Source organism: Pinus tabuliformis, chromosome 6 (genome assembly GCF_031772625.1).
Source record: "Pinus tabuliformis cultivar Carrire ecotype Pingquan chromosome 6, CPIR1, whole genome shotgun sequence".
Lineage (NCBI taxonomy): Eukaryota > Viridiplantae > Streptophyta > Pinopsida > Pinales > Pinaceae > Pinus > Pinus tabuliformis.
In genome coordinates this window covers 1,508,279,367-1,508,295,008 of record NC_142292.1, presented here as the reverse complement: position 1 = coordinate 1,508,295,008, position 15,642 = coordinate 1,508,279,367, and the positions used below count along the sequence as shown (strand labels likewise).

At 35.6% G+C, this 15,642-nt stretch overlaps 1 protein-coding gene across 1 annotated transcript in view; it reads right to left on the bottom strand.

The window, feature by feature from the left end:
- Positions 1 to 7,786, bottom strand: part of LOC149264382 (delta-selinene-like synthase, chloroplastic) — a 58,805-nt gene extending 51,019 nt beyond the window's left edge. Inside the window, exons 1-2 of the mRNA XM_089398655.1 lie at positions 7,651 to 7,786; positions 7,250 to 7,296 (exon numbers count right to left, since the gene is read on the bottom strand). Coding sequence (XP_089254781.1) covers positions 7,250 to 7,296; positions 7,651 to 7,786 — 183 coding nt within the window. The remainder of the gene's footprint in view (positions 1 to 7,249; positions 7,297 to 7,650) is intronic.
- Positions 7,787 to 15,642: the final 7,856 nt, after the last annotated feature.

Below are 15,642 nucleotides of genomic sequence, written 5' to 3'. Positions count from 1 at the left end.
GCCTGAAAACATAGAAAACAATAATTGAGAGAACCACTTGACCATTTCATTCAAGGAGTACCTTTTTCATAAATAGTTCATCCCAGCCCGAAAAAAGGGGTAAATGCATACTTGACGAATGAAGTTTCATAGCCTTTAACAAGTTCAAAAAGACAAGAGCTTGGCAATCTTTTCGTGCTTAAAGAGTTGGAAAATAGCTTGAAAGTGGGCCCCCCATTTTTATTCTCTTTTTCGAGTCAAAAAGCGAAAAATACTCGGCGATCTTTTCATTGGAGTTCTACGAGTCGAGAAAAGAGCTTAAACGTGACTCGTCCTGGAGGAACGAGTGGTATAATGGGTAGCAACTGGTTCCGGCAATGGAGGAACTTCTCAAAACATGTAATCTTCAAGAGGCTGGCTAAAAAAACCACTCATTGCTATGGTTCCTCGGGAAAGGAAAAAACAACCAAGTGAAAGCATATGATCGGCCAAAGAGATGGTGGCGATGGAATAAAACAACCAAGGCTCATCTAGTAGAAATCAACTGGTTAAAATGGAAATCACGAGATGTAAATCGGGCATGGGTTAACTTTTACACAAGCTTGAACCATGGAGAACTCTCCTTGGATTTAGTTTCATGATTACACAAGCTTGAAATGAAAACTATGCTTGAGATTAGTTTGCATGCCCCCGTCATAATGACTCAGTTCGAGGTACATGCCCTCCAAGCTTCATTTCATTCAACTAGGTGAATGGAATGAAGGTTCACTTTCGAGATCCAGGAAAGCCTTGACTAGGATTTTACGAGATCTTAATCAAAGACTCGATTTGGAAAAGGGAGTTTTTCCATTTTTTAATGAGGTTGACACAGTAAAGAACTATCCTCAAGACCCTTGTTTCATTTTTTAACGAGATTGACACAAGAGAAAGAACTATGCTCACACTCCTTGATTCATTTTTAACGAGCTTGACACAAGACAAGGAACTATGCTCAGACCCCTTGTTTAATTTTTTAACGAGCTTGACACAAGACAAGTAACTATCCTCATAACTCCTTCTTTCATTTTTTAATGAGGTTGATCGAAGACTAGGAACTATCTTCACCACATATGTTCATGAACCATACGAGAACATGGCTCCCAAGAACCATGCTCTGGGAGGAATACACGTCAATTGGTACCATAGATAGATCGGGTTCCAATGCCCCCAATACATAATGTACAACACCATCTATGTGATCATCAATAGATGAGGAGACGGAACAGGTAGCCACATAATTCACATGTGGCGGGGAAGGTACTGCTTGCAAACAAGAGACAATAGGGGACAATGGTTATAAAGGAGGCACCTGGTGACCAATGAACGACATTTGATCAATAGTCACAATTCTCCCTTCGTGCGGAAAACGAACCACATGGAAAAGTGAAGAAACAAGAGCTCCCATGACATAAACATAGTCGCATCCAAGGATAACATTGAAATCTAAGGGACTTTGGACTACCATCACGTCTATATAGATGATCTTTCCTCCCAAGGAAATAGGGAACTTGACTGGTTCCTCCGTTGAAAGCAAACAGATTCTGGGTGAAAGGCACAAGCTGTGGGGAACCCAAAGCTTTCCATGTAGTAGAATACATGATGCTAACAGATGAACCTTCATCTAATATAGTGCCATGTACTACCATATTATAGGCTTGTACTTTTATCTGGAAAGGCACATAAGATGGGAGGTGGAGAGCAGTCAACTGACTCCAATGAAAAGAAATGATAGAACTACTCGGTGTGGGTATCATATGATTGCCCCCATTCTATGCAGGAATAGAAGGAAGACTCTCTTGAACAACCGAGACAGGAGGGTTACTCTTTGATTCATAAAAATCTGAGGAGATGAGAAGAAAATGAGCAGTATGATCACTACTCTCTTTGGGATCGGAGTGAACAACTAAAGGCAGAGCCAAGTCAACACTCTTTTTGACCAAATTTTGGTCGGAAACATACACAAGAGAGTCATGCTCAGGAAGAGCAGGATGGGCAGGAGATGAATCGAAGTCAATCTCTTTACCAACTAGGAGAGGGTTAGAAGGAAACCTTTGATAACCAATAAGAAGTTGGGGTTGAGGAGCTGTAAGGTTTTCCAAAACTTTGGAAGCTTTATCCATAAGAAGAGAAAGGTTAAGAAGATGCTCTCCTTCACATAACCTACATGGGAATCTAATCTTCCCTTCCTTCTTACCATTGCTAACTAAGGGCACAACATCGACATGATCTCCTAAGGTCAATGGGGATGGTTGATCCAGATTTTGAGACCATACCTCTAAGACTCTAGGAATGCCAGGAGATTCTCGAAGGAGATGGTCACCCTTACACATCTTGCAAGGGAATCTAACCATCTGCAGAGGATCAGAAGGTTTATCGATGGGAAGTGCATTTAGAGAAATAGTTGCACGGTTTCCCTCTCGCTTATGTCACTTCTTCTTATTCGTCTTCTTCTTCTTCTTCTTAGCCTCCTGGTTACTAGATCTGAAGCTTTCACCAGGAAAATTAGAAGAGGAGGGTGAAGAAATGGGGGAAGAAGGCAAGGGGTCAACCTTATAATCACCATGATGTGATTCAAATGAAGGAGACATTTGGACAAGAGTCGGGATGCTGGGGACCATCGAGGTCAAAAAAAACCAAACAGGTAGACCAATGGTTAACCCAGGAAGGAACAATGTCGCCATATAAGGAGCACCATTGTTTCTAAAAGAAGGAAAAGGACAAGGATTCCCATCCGAGGGGAATCCTTGACTGGTAGATTCTGGAAATGTTGCCATTGGAAACAACCCTAAAGAGTCGTCAAGGAAGATAAATTTAACCAGGAATATTTCGTGCGTAGGTAATTTTAGGACACTGAAACAAAACTTTGCCTTTTCATATTTTAAGAGTCGAGAAAAGGACGAAAGGTGACTCTATCACTTTCGGTTTGAAACGAGCTTGAAAGGACAAGCTCTCGGGTGATATTTTATATTTAGGGAGTCAAAAAGGTCAAAATGGCTACTCAGGATGATCTAGGAAAAAAGGATTACTGGGTAACTGTGAACTGCAGAATACTTCCCGGCGAACTGAGAAATACGAGTAGGCAATCTCATCGAATACTATGTTAGGTGTGTCATGTTTACAAGGCAGCAGACTCGGCTTCCTACGGATAAAGGATTGCAACCTAGTTGTGTATCCCTTTATATACTCAATGGTACGAGGAGCACAAGTCTGTACTAACATTGTCTAGTGCTGAAGCGAATGACAGCTGCTAGGTTTTAAGACACCGGAACATGTCTCTAGCCTAGACCTCTAAATATAAGCATTAAGTTTCAACGCTTCCTCAAGTTAATTCAATAGATTTGAATGGTTGATCTTGAATTAGGTTTCAATTACAAGGCTCTACCGCTGTCAACTGAAAAAAACTTCTACATGGAACTATATGAGAAAAGAGGTCTTTGTCTTGTATGAAAGTTAACACTAATTGAGAGATAGGGAACACAAAATCAATGCAACAATCAAAGAATGAAATATTTCTCTAATAAATATCCAAAATGCATTGAATATTCCTATCGAATGCACTTCAACTAGTCCTTTTAACAGTAAACAAAATTCATTTCTTTTCCAATGCAAATGAGGATGCGATACTAGTCTTCAATGACACTAACTAATGTAACATATTGATTCAGAAAACTAGAATTATTTATTTTTCAATGAAATTACAGAATGAATCTTTTACAAATACTTCAATGAAATATTCCCAATACAATCAATCACAGGCAAACACAAAGAAAAAGAGAGAATTCCTTTCAAAACTAATGAAGCAAAGACTAAACCAAAAACAAGATGGGCAATGTGATCTACGCCCAAAAAGAGATGCTCAAACACTAAACGAAACTTTTCAAACTTGTTAAATGGAAATCAAAGCAACAAAAGGTCTAATCAAATGAAATGCAAGGAGCAAATTTGACTATTGACTTGACTTTCTGAGTATGCAAACAAGTGAATGGGTGACAACCTAGATGCCCTAAGGTTATACACCATCCAAGAACTCAAGAAACCAAGTGAAGAAAATGCAAATCAACCAATCATACAAACCAAGCTAAAAGAGCTTTCCAGCTAGGGAGAACACAATCAAAACAAGCTGAGATTCAGAAATCAGAAGGGAAAGACACACTGACTATGATCTAGGGTAAACCGTTATCTTCACCTACAAGAATCGACGCGACTGCCTAACTGACAACACGCACCAAAAGGGGGTCGGTGCGACTGTTTTTGAAAAAATCGCACTGATTGATACGATTGTGAGAAAAATAAACACGTTGACTGAGGATTCAAGGAAAAAAATAAAAATTTTCAAAGGCTAAGACCAAACTTGTCACTGCAAATTTCAGGCTCAGAGCAGTAAACCAAGCAAAGTAGAGAACACTAAAAGGAAATGGTGATACTATAAAATTTCACACAAAAACATAAAATGACAATCAATCAAATAGAAGGATTGGCTCCCCAGTGGAGTCGCCAATTTGTGGTGCAGGTAAATTCTCAGTGTGGACACAAACAATTCCTCTAGCCCAAGAGAGTGGGTCTAGCCACAAACAAACAATCTATGGAAAATCTCCTTAAGCTAGAATCAATTAAGAGGGCCTACCTCTTAGAACACTATTCTACTTGGTGATGATCCTACTTCCTCACTCCAGCTATCTTTCGTTTCCTTCCTTCGAATACCTAAAATAAGCAAACAACAACAACAACAAACATGATAGCATACAATATTGTATTCAACCTACTTAATAGGTCAAGGAACATTAAGCCATAATGATGTAAAATGACACTTCATGTAGGAAATCAATCAATAGTTGCATTTATATAAATCAGAAAGAGATTAAAACCAGTGCCTTGACGTTACTGGTCTCCTCCGATGTATCTGGGTTCCCACACTTCTGCTAGCACTTAATGCATAGCCCTAACAATAGAAGTTTTAAGGCCTCCTTCCCTCTAGTCTAAAACCAAACCAAAATCACACTATTCTCCCTCAAACATACACTAGAAAGCTACAAGCTATAGATGACCTGCTGATTATTCAAACTTGCTCCAAAACTCCAACTAGCTTTTGCTTGGGCAAAAAAGAGGTTTATATAGCTTGGATGGAAGCGAGATGGTTCCTCTCATCATGGGAGAAGGTCTTATCTCTTGATTTTGTTCCATCCTAATAGGGGAAAGGAGTCCAAACTGACTTTGTCGGCTCCATCCAGCCCAACCATTTACCATACTTCTGTTGCGAAGCTTCTAGACATGGAAGCTTTGGCTCCATATTTAAAAAAGCTTCCAAAAGAGGATCGTCACGACTAGAAAAGGGGTCAGTCACTCCATATGGAGCGAGGGCTAGGTTTAATCTCTACAAATCGGTACGAGGAGTAAACTGGTCAATAGCGCCAGTCTTGTACACTGGGATAAAAGGAAGATTCTTAGGAAATTATGCTAAGGGGAATTATTTTGCTCATGAAGAGGGACATACTGGGAGTTTCTTCATGATGGGAAAGCATGTAGGGTTCACTATAGAGGTCCTCTAGGAATGTGGATGGGGAGTACAAGGACAGTGACAAAATGCTGTGTAACAGACATGCTTGATAATTATTTGTTCATACATGCACAATGTTGTTAGAAGAAACATTTTGTGATATCATATTTACATCTCATGTAAATACCGCTTTTAAAGATTGATTATTTATTGATTAATACTTTATCAAATCATGTTACCAAAGCTTGTTGAGGACAACGATGATAGGAAAGGATCTTGGTTTGTGTAAAAGACAAATTATGTTTAACATTGTCATAGATAAGAACTAATGGTCCATGCTAATGAGTATGAGTTGTAGGATGGTCCACTTATGTAGCAATGACGCCACAAGGATATAGAGAGTGGTGATTTGTGGGTAAATGGTTCATGACGATTGTAATATATTTTAGCAAGGTGTTTTGTGTTTTAATGATATTTCATTGTAATATTTTATAACAATGGATAAGGGATGGACTCCCTTATAAGCAATTGAGTGAGGGCTGAACACCCTCAGGAGTGTTTAATAATAAAATTAAACATTTGTTGGTTTTCATCCTATGAGGTTTCTAGGGTATGTTATTGTTCAATGATGTGATTGCTTATTATGTCAGTTTCATGATATTGACTCCTTGCATAATGTGATGTTGATAATGTTCAGTATGTGATTAATTAATGTGGTTAAAGGAACCATGAAATGGATGCAAGGTTATAACATATAGTTTATGTTAATATATTATAAGAGTGGTTGTTAATGGTTATACAACTTACTATTCCTCTACTAAATTTACTTGATGTACTAATCAACATCCTATCTAATGGTTAATGAGGAATCTATAATAGTGATTTGAATAATTACTTGTGGGTAATTTGTGTAAATACTTTCTAACTCCCTACATTTTCATGTGAGGTTATCGGGGTATGTTACAAGTGGTATGATATCTAAAGGTTGTAGCACTGGTGCCTTAGGGAATTTTTAAGAAAAAATGAAATCGAGGTATGCTACTAGTGAGAATCAACTAAGGTATGAGCCTAGAAACCTACATATTGATATATGTAGTAGACTACTTTTCACATGATATGTCTGATTCATGTTTATAACTAAAATGAGTAGTAAGTAATAAAGTCTACTGCAAAACTATGTTCATGACATTTGAATCCCGGTGAGGATAAAAGACAATAAAACCTTTGTCACACTTATGAACAATATTGAACACTCACTAAGGAATGTGATAATCAACTACCAACTTTTGCAAATATGGAAATATTAATGAGACATCTAATGAACATGATTGAAGTTACAATGTAGTACTTTTAATGAGTGAATGCATGAATGTAAAATATGGGGAATATCCTTGAATATGACGATAGAGTGTTTTAAAAGGAAATTGGAAGAACCCCTTTAGATATTGAAAATAAAAAACGATTTAAGTAGTGATAATTGACTATAATAACTAATTGTTGATTAAGTCTTGTCATTGCTGCATTAATATGGTTGGGAGGTGTGATCGGTTAATGTTGCATTACTAGCTAATAAAACTTATATGAATGAATTGAATTTTTTTAAGCTTATTACAATTCGTAAACAAGTGATTACGGTAGTTACTTAATCTATCGGTTTGTTGATGACAATACACTGTGGGAAATTGGAACTGATTTGGAAAGTGAATACTCGTTAAATGATGCATATTTATGACTTACGTTACTGATGGGATTAAGTAGTGGTAGCTTAATGGCAACAAGAAAACCTGTCAAGGTAAAATTTTGCAATGTGAATTGCAATCGTAAATGAGAAAGTATAATGTTATATGATCTGCATGATTGTGTTTCTTGAAAAATCAGAATGTGCACATGTGTGTCAGTTATGTCTCCTGTCAATCTAGATATTGCAGACCCATGTTGAGGGTTAAGTGTAAATGCATGATGTACATGAGTGTTTCTTTTGTTAATGATAATGTGCACATGATTCATTATGTAAATTATTGTGGGAAAGAGTGCTAAAAGAGAAATTGAACATGCCAGACAGTTGTGGATAGCTATCAAAGGCCAGAAGGCCTTAGGTTGATGGTGGTTGCCTACCTGGAGGGTTTGATGGTACTTACCTGCCCGGATTTCCTCACCCGAGTGATAAACGATATCAGTAAGGGAAAAGAGTTGGGCATGATGGTGAAGACGGTAAAAATCCTGAGGCAACTCTGTTGATTTGGAGCCTATTGTAGGAGGCCCAAAATTCCTCATAGACGGGACACTGTTAGAGGAATAGGCAGGACATTGCCAAGAGGAATCCTATATTGGACCCTATGTGGTCAATGGAATTCTTGAGCTAGTTGGCCGGTGGAATTCCATACTAGACCTGATATGGTCTCTGTCAAAGAATTGTATGAATGTGAAAATGACTCAATCTGGTTCTGGAAACCAGTTCACATGGGTTGCGGGGAGTGTGCTTTTGCCACTATGGTTCTCGTAAGAGAAAAAAATAATTAATTAGTTATGCGTTGTGTTAAAAATGAGTTTTATATATAATTGTGTAAAGATGTTATGCACATCTTAACACAAAAGGAGATTATTTCTCAGTAAGGAGTTATTGGAATTTTAGTTCCTTTATTGTATTACCTATCTTGTGAAAGTTTTAGTCGGGGCTAACACAATTTTCACTTGGTGTAGTCATTGACTATTTTTATGATTAGGGAGCTAGGTGCTCTTTGGGTACTTTTGGAAGTACTGTGTGGATAGCAGGAGCTAAGACAATGTGCATGTGGTGCAGTGATTTATAATTTTGATGGTTAGAGTGTTAGTTCTCTCTAAGTGCTTGTAAAATTATTTTGATTTAAATATCACCTCACATTGTATAATTGATTGATAGTTAAAATTATTTCATTTGATTGAAAATGTTGTGATAAATGTGATTGAATATTTTAGTCATACATTACAAGTTACTTTCCATGGAGTGTTGATGGGTCATCTAATCACTATTAAAGTGCCTACATGAAAGTGGCCATGATCTTCAAGAGTAATTGGTAAGTAATGTAAGTTGATATAGAGATTTGTTTATGTATATTATGAATTTGAATAAGGGCCAAGTAATGGAAATTAGAACTTGCATATTTTTGTAATTATAAATGCTTATGACTATTGATTTTTATTATGTTATAACATTACTCTTTTTGTTTATTGGCATTTCTTGGAATGAAATATTTCATTTTAAAGAGGAATGATCCCATTTTGTGTGGTTTATATTGTTATATCATAAGTAAAAACTAAAGTTCCAAAGAGAGATGAACACGGAGGACAATGTTCTCAGTTGGGGGGGAGTATGTGATATCCCTACTATAAATGCTCATGTAAAAACTTAATTAAAATAAAATATTCTTATTTGCAATTTCAATATAGATAGAATATTATTAATAAAGTTTATCTTTAACCATTTTAGTTAGGTTTCATTTCTTGATAACCACCCTTAATATTCTTTATTTGCCTTAGATCGCTTACGGGGAAAAAGGGAGATGATAAACCATGGGAGAAAAATGGGCCCAGACATTGGGAATCAGACTTTTGAAAGTCATTCACTGGAGAATCATTGGAAATGAGGTTTGCGCGGGACTGAAAATAAACGTCGAGCATTGGACTAACAACAAATACTAGAGAGAAAATGATGATGTGTTGTGGTTGTTCACAATGGTGATTTTCCTTGAAACCCTTTGATTAAATTGTGCCCTTAAATTGGAGGACCCGAAGTATGAAAATTTATAATGCAGAGTTGCAAAGAAAATAATGATTATTTCACCCTTTTCAATTTCTAGTTCACTCATCATGAGTATTTCACCCTTTCCAGTTTCTAGTTATCTCTTTTAATGGAAGAGTGGAACAGGGAAAATTTTAAGAACCCCCCCTAAATTTATAAATATAATAAATGGGCGAATCTCCATGGTATATAGGAAAAATGGAAGGCGATTTTATCAATAATATAATATGTATATATAATTTTTTGGCGAATCTCTCACCAGGCATGGCCAATATTTTACTCAATTATAAAATCTTGTAAGATCTTGGCGAGTCTTTCACTAAATAATAAAACTTTGTAAAGTCCTAGTGAATCTTAGCATAGGCTACATGCTGGTTTAATTCCCCCATTTAAATAGGCTACATTCCAGGTGAATACCATGGGTCAATACCATGTGCCATTTTGGTGAATACCATGGGTCAATACCATGTGCCATTTTTATTTTTATTAATTCTAATATTAGGGTTAATAATGGTTTTTTGCACAATCTAGTCCATGGTATTTGTCCCATAGTATTTTGGCCATAGGTTTCACCTAAATATAACCCATTTTTTGAGTGTTCGTAAATATAAGGTGACTTATGGAGTAAATATAAAAAAATGTTTTATTTGTTTACCATACCTCTCGTTTATTTATATTTTTATTAATTTACCATACCTCTTTTACAAATATGGTATTTGGCCCATAGGATTCACTTAAATAAAACCTCTTTCTTGAGCCTTCATAAATAGAACGAGGGTTATGGACTAAATATAAAAAGAGGTTTTATTTATTTACGATACGTCTAGTTTATTTATATTTTTATTTATTTACCATACCTTTTGAGTAAGTATAAAAAGACGTTTTATTTATTTACCATACCTCCACTTTACTTATATTTTTATTTGTTTACACCCTTACATGTATATAAGGTGACTTACGCAGTAAATATAAAAAATGTTTTATTTATTTACCATACCTCTCATTTATTTATATTTTTATTAATTTACCATACCTCTTTTATAAATATGGTATTTGGCCCATAGGATTCACTTAAATAAAACCTATTCTTGAAAATGGGCGAATGGAAGGTTGTAAGTCCTAATTTCAAGGGCTAAATTTACCTTTTTTACCCTCTCCCTTAAAATAAGGTGGGCTATTTGAGGTGATTTGTAAAAATGTACTACTATACAAAATATTCACCCACTAAAAATTTAAAACCCCTTAATTTCGCCAAAGGGCGAACATTCGCCCCTAAAATTATCCTTGGAGTTGAATGAAGGATAAGAGGAGGGTTTTTACTTGAATAATTTGAATATGGGTAATTTAATATATTATTTCATGTGGATAAATATTGTTATTATATATTTTTCTTAGTAAAGAAAATATATTACTACATGTAGATAAAGATTGTTATTATATATTTTTCTTAGTAAAGAAAATATATTACTACATGTAGATAAAGATTGTTATTATATATTTGCAACATTAAAGGATAAGTAACCTTGTTTGTCTTTGTATACCATTGCATATGCATTTTATGCAAGAAAATATAAGATGCATACTCTTTTCTTAAAAAGGGATTTCGTACTGTTATATGAAATGATAACAAATCCAAGTTATTTTCTTGGAAGTGAATATAGATTAAAGAGGGTAATTTGTCAAATAATTGCATGGGTGGTGAAAACTAAAAGAGAAAAGTTAGTTAGATTATTTTTCTTGAAAAGTGATATTTTCTTTTGAAATTTGTAGTTTTAATAACTACCTTATATGTTTATAAGACATAAGTATTTGTTGAAGAAAAGATAAGTAAGTATGACCTTTTGGTTAACTAGAATAAATAAATCTTGTGATGTTCTTGAAGAGAACACAATGGTTTTTTCCTTAGTCATGGTAAAAATATTTCCATGGTGTTGATAAATAGTAGTTATATAATAAATCCATGGAAAATATTCCCATGGATTCTCATGCATAAGAGAGTTCTTTTGAAAAAAAGAATACTTTGTTATGATAAAATATAATAACCTATGCATAGATCAAATGCACAGCGATAATATAAGTTATAGGAATCTTCTTTGGAAAGAATATGTTTTTCTTGTGCGTGGAACATAAGTCAGTTGTGCTAATTACTTTGTAATAGTTTTCAAAAGCTATTTGTTTTTGTGGGTTAAAATATAAATGATTTGTGTATTTTATGTTGGTTAGTTTTATTTAATTGCATGGTTCAATGCATAAAAGGTTAACATTATTATTATTTTAGTTCTTATGCCTAAAATAAAGGTTGATTATGATACTTTCTTGAAAACAAATGCATGAGAACTTAGTTATGATACTTTCTTGAAAATAGATGCATAAGAACTTTGTTATGATACTTTCTTCGAAACAAATGCATAAGAACTTTGTACGTAGAAATATAGAGAAACTATCTTGGGTTCTTGAGAATAACTATGTTAAAAGTACACAAATGAGAAATAATAGTTGACTACATGCATGGATTTGTAGAGATATTTTGTTATATCCTTTAAAAGATAAACATGGATTTGTGTGCAGAAAAAAAGGATAGTATTATGTTAGATCCTAGAAATGAAAAAAGTAATTAGTTAAAATAAATGCACTAGCTTTCGTTTACAAAATACATATATCTCCATGCAAGAAATAATGACTAACACATTAGTTTTGTTTTAGATCAACACATGTCTTTGTGCATACAATAGATTTTGTAAATAGCTCTATCTTGGGAAAGATGTTTTTCGAAAAGGGACTTGCATTTGCATGCACGATAATGATGTCTATCATGTTAGTTTTCCCTTAGAAGGGGACATGTATTTTTATGTATTATAATAATATCTATTGTATTGGAAATATTACTTAGTTACATGCACACAGAAGAAGCTAAGGGGCTAGCTATCTTTGAATAATGTTTTATCTAACTACATGCACAAAAAACAAAGATAAGTTGCGAGTATCCTTTAGGTGAAATTGATGGTTATAGTGGTTTTCTTTGGATATGAACGTGTGCTAATGTGAGAATAAGCATACTAACATGGTAATTATTTTGACATGCTTGATAATTATTTGTTCGTATATGCACAATGTTGTTAGAAGAAGCATGTTGTGATATAATTTTTACATCTCATGTCTGCACATAAATAGATGTTAAAACATCACTTTTAAAGACTGGCTATTTATTTATCACTACTTTATCTAATCGTGTTACCAGAGCCTGTTGACAACAACAATGACACGATAAGAACTAATGGTCCATGCTGATGAGTATGAGTTGTAGGATGGTCCACTGATGGAACAATCATGCCACAAGGATATAGAGAGTGGTGATTTGTGGGTAAATGGTTCATGAAAATTGTAATAGATTTTAGCTAGGTATATTGTGTTTTACTGATATTTCACTGCAATATTTTATAACAATGGATAAGGGATGGACTCCCTTATAAGAAATTGAGTGAGGGATGAAAACCCTCACAAGCATGTAATAATAAAATTAAACGTTTGCTAGTTTTCACCCTATAGGGTTTCCAATGTATATTAGTGTTCAATGATGTGATTTATTATTATGTTAGTTTGGTGATGTTGACTCCTTGCATAATGTGATGTTGATAATGTCAAGTATGTGACTAATCAATGTGGTTAAAGGAATCATGAAATGGATGCAAGGTTACAACATACAGTTTATGTTAATATACTATAAGAGTGGTTGTTAATGGTTATACAACTTACTATTCCTCTACTAAAGTTACTTTATGTACTAATGAACATTCTATCTAATGTTTAATAAGGAATCTATAATAGTGATTTGAATAATTACATGTGGGTAATTTGTGTAAAATATTTCTAACTCCCTACATTTTCATGTGAGGTTACCGGGGTATGTTACAAGTGGTATTAGAGGTAAAGGTTGCAGCACTGCTACCTTTGTGAATTTTTAAGCAAAAAGGAAATCGAGGTATGCTACTAGTGAGCTTCAACTAAGGTATGAGACTAACAACCTACATATTGATATAGGCAATAGATTACTTTTGACATGATATGTGTGATTCATGTTTATAACTGCAATGAGTAGTATGTAATAAAGTCTATTGCAAAACTATGTTGATATCATTTGAATCCTGATGAGGATAAAATACAATAAAATGTTTGTCACACTTATGAACAATCTTCAACACTCTGTAAGGAAAGTGATAATCAACTACCAACTTTTGCAAATATGGAAATACTAATCAGACATTTAATGAACATGACTTAAGTTACAATGCAGTACTTTTAATGAGTGAATGCATGAATGTAGAATATGGGGAATATCCTTCAATATGATGATAGAGTGTTTTAAAAGGACATTGGAAGAACCCCTTTAGATATTGAAAATAAACGATGAGTTAAGTAGTGAGACTTGATTGTAATAACTAATTGTTGATTATGTCTTGTCATGGGTGCATTAAGATGGTTGGTAGTTGTGTTTGGTTAGTGTTGCATTACTAACTAATAAAACTTAAATGCTTGAATTGAATTTGTTTTAAGCTTATTACAATTCGTAAACAAGTGATTATGGTTGTTACTTCATGTATCGATTTGTTGATGACAATACATTGTGGGAAATTGGAAATGATTTGAAAAGTGAATACATGTTAAGTGATGCATATTTATGATTAACGTTGGTGATGAGATTAAGTAGTGGTTGCTTAATGACAGAAAAAGAACTTGTAAATGTAAAGCTTTTCGATATACCATATTGTTTTGTGTCCAACCTCTCCATCGAACTATCGCAATTGGCATGGATTTCCGCCTTCATTCCGGTCTTACACCACAAGAAGCCGTAAAGATTAAACCTCTGCTGATTAGCGGCTGTAGCATTAATTTTGAATCGGTTTGTAGTCATGGGTAGCCCCGCCGACTTCGTAGATCTGAACCCAGCAGTGGAGGATATCCTCTCAATGTGGGGGAAGGAGATCACTGTTCAGAATATGGAGTACTACTTTGGGGCTTTTGAACGGAATAGATTGGAGGACTTAACACAGGTAGATTCGTCACTGTTTAGGCAAAAAGACAAGGAAGCGGGCAGAACGACTCTCAATAGTTTCACCCCGGCAGCTTCCAATCAGATGGGAAGCGAAATTGTTTACAGGGGGCCAGATGAGGAAGGGCTGCCATCAGATTCAAAGGGCAAAGCATCATTGTTTCGAGATCCGCTCTCTAAGGGCTCTGAAGAATTTATTAATTTAGGGATTTCGGCTGGACATAACAGGTCAAGGAACCGAGGGGGTTTTCCTCCGTTTTCAAGGTTTTCTTTGCCAAGAGAAACCTTTTCCCTAAATGGGTCTAATGTAAATGGAAGCGGAGAACATCCAGTGGGGGAACGGACAGCACCTGAAGGACTGGCAATAGGTCCCCAGCCTTCAGAGAATATTGAAACAGGAACTGCGGATCAATCCCCGTCATTGCCGGAGATAGGAACTATAGGGGGCATAGAGAAGACTAGTCCAGAAAGAAATGATGACCGAAGGGGTCTCGGATCTTCGGTGAAAGAATTAAGAAACAAAGTTTCAAAAAGAAAACAGCAAAGACCCATTGGATCTCAGGAGATTGAGAGCAACCTGGTGCTGGGGATGGAGGTCTCAATAGAAGAAACGCTAGCGGTGGCAGATTGTACATTGGTCGGCAGAGTTAGAGGCAAGAAATTCTCCTCTAAATTTCTTCAAGAATGGGGTGAGTCATGTTTTGTATCAGCCAGACCTCTACAGTTTGAAGCTCAAATTTTAGGGAAGGGGTGGTTCAAGCTTTGTTTTGTTGATAAAGACGCGGCAGAATGGGTCTTCCATCGTCATTGGCATATAGGAAACATTCCTGTACTGTTAAAGAAATGGAACCCCTTGTTTGATGCCTTCAAGGAGCGAACGGTGGAGTTCCCTGTGTGGGTGCGAGCTCCGGGCTTACCATCTTTCTTGTGGACAGAAGAAGTCTTAAAATCCATTGGGAATAGGCTGGGGGTTTTTTTGGAGGCAGATTTGTCTTTTTTGAAGACGAAGGATAGATCGATGGCGCGTATTTTGACTCTCCTTAACCCGAGTAGAGGCCTGGCGCAAAAAATAAATCTTCAGTACAAAGAACTCGTGTTTGAACAGACTCTAGACTATGAATATTTACCTTTCAGATGCCATTTCTGCCACGAATACGGGCATTTGGCAAAAAACTGCTCACAGCTGAGGAGAAGGCGTCATTTTAGGAGGACTTCAGCTAACAGAGGAAATGACCATAACAATATTCAGATATCAGTGGAGCATGAAATTACTGAGCCGCTAGGAACAGAGGATATGGAGACAGA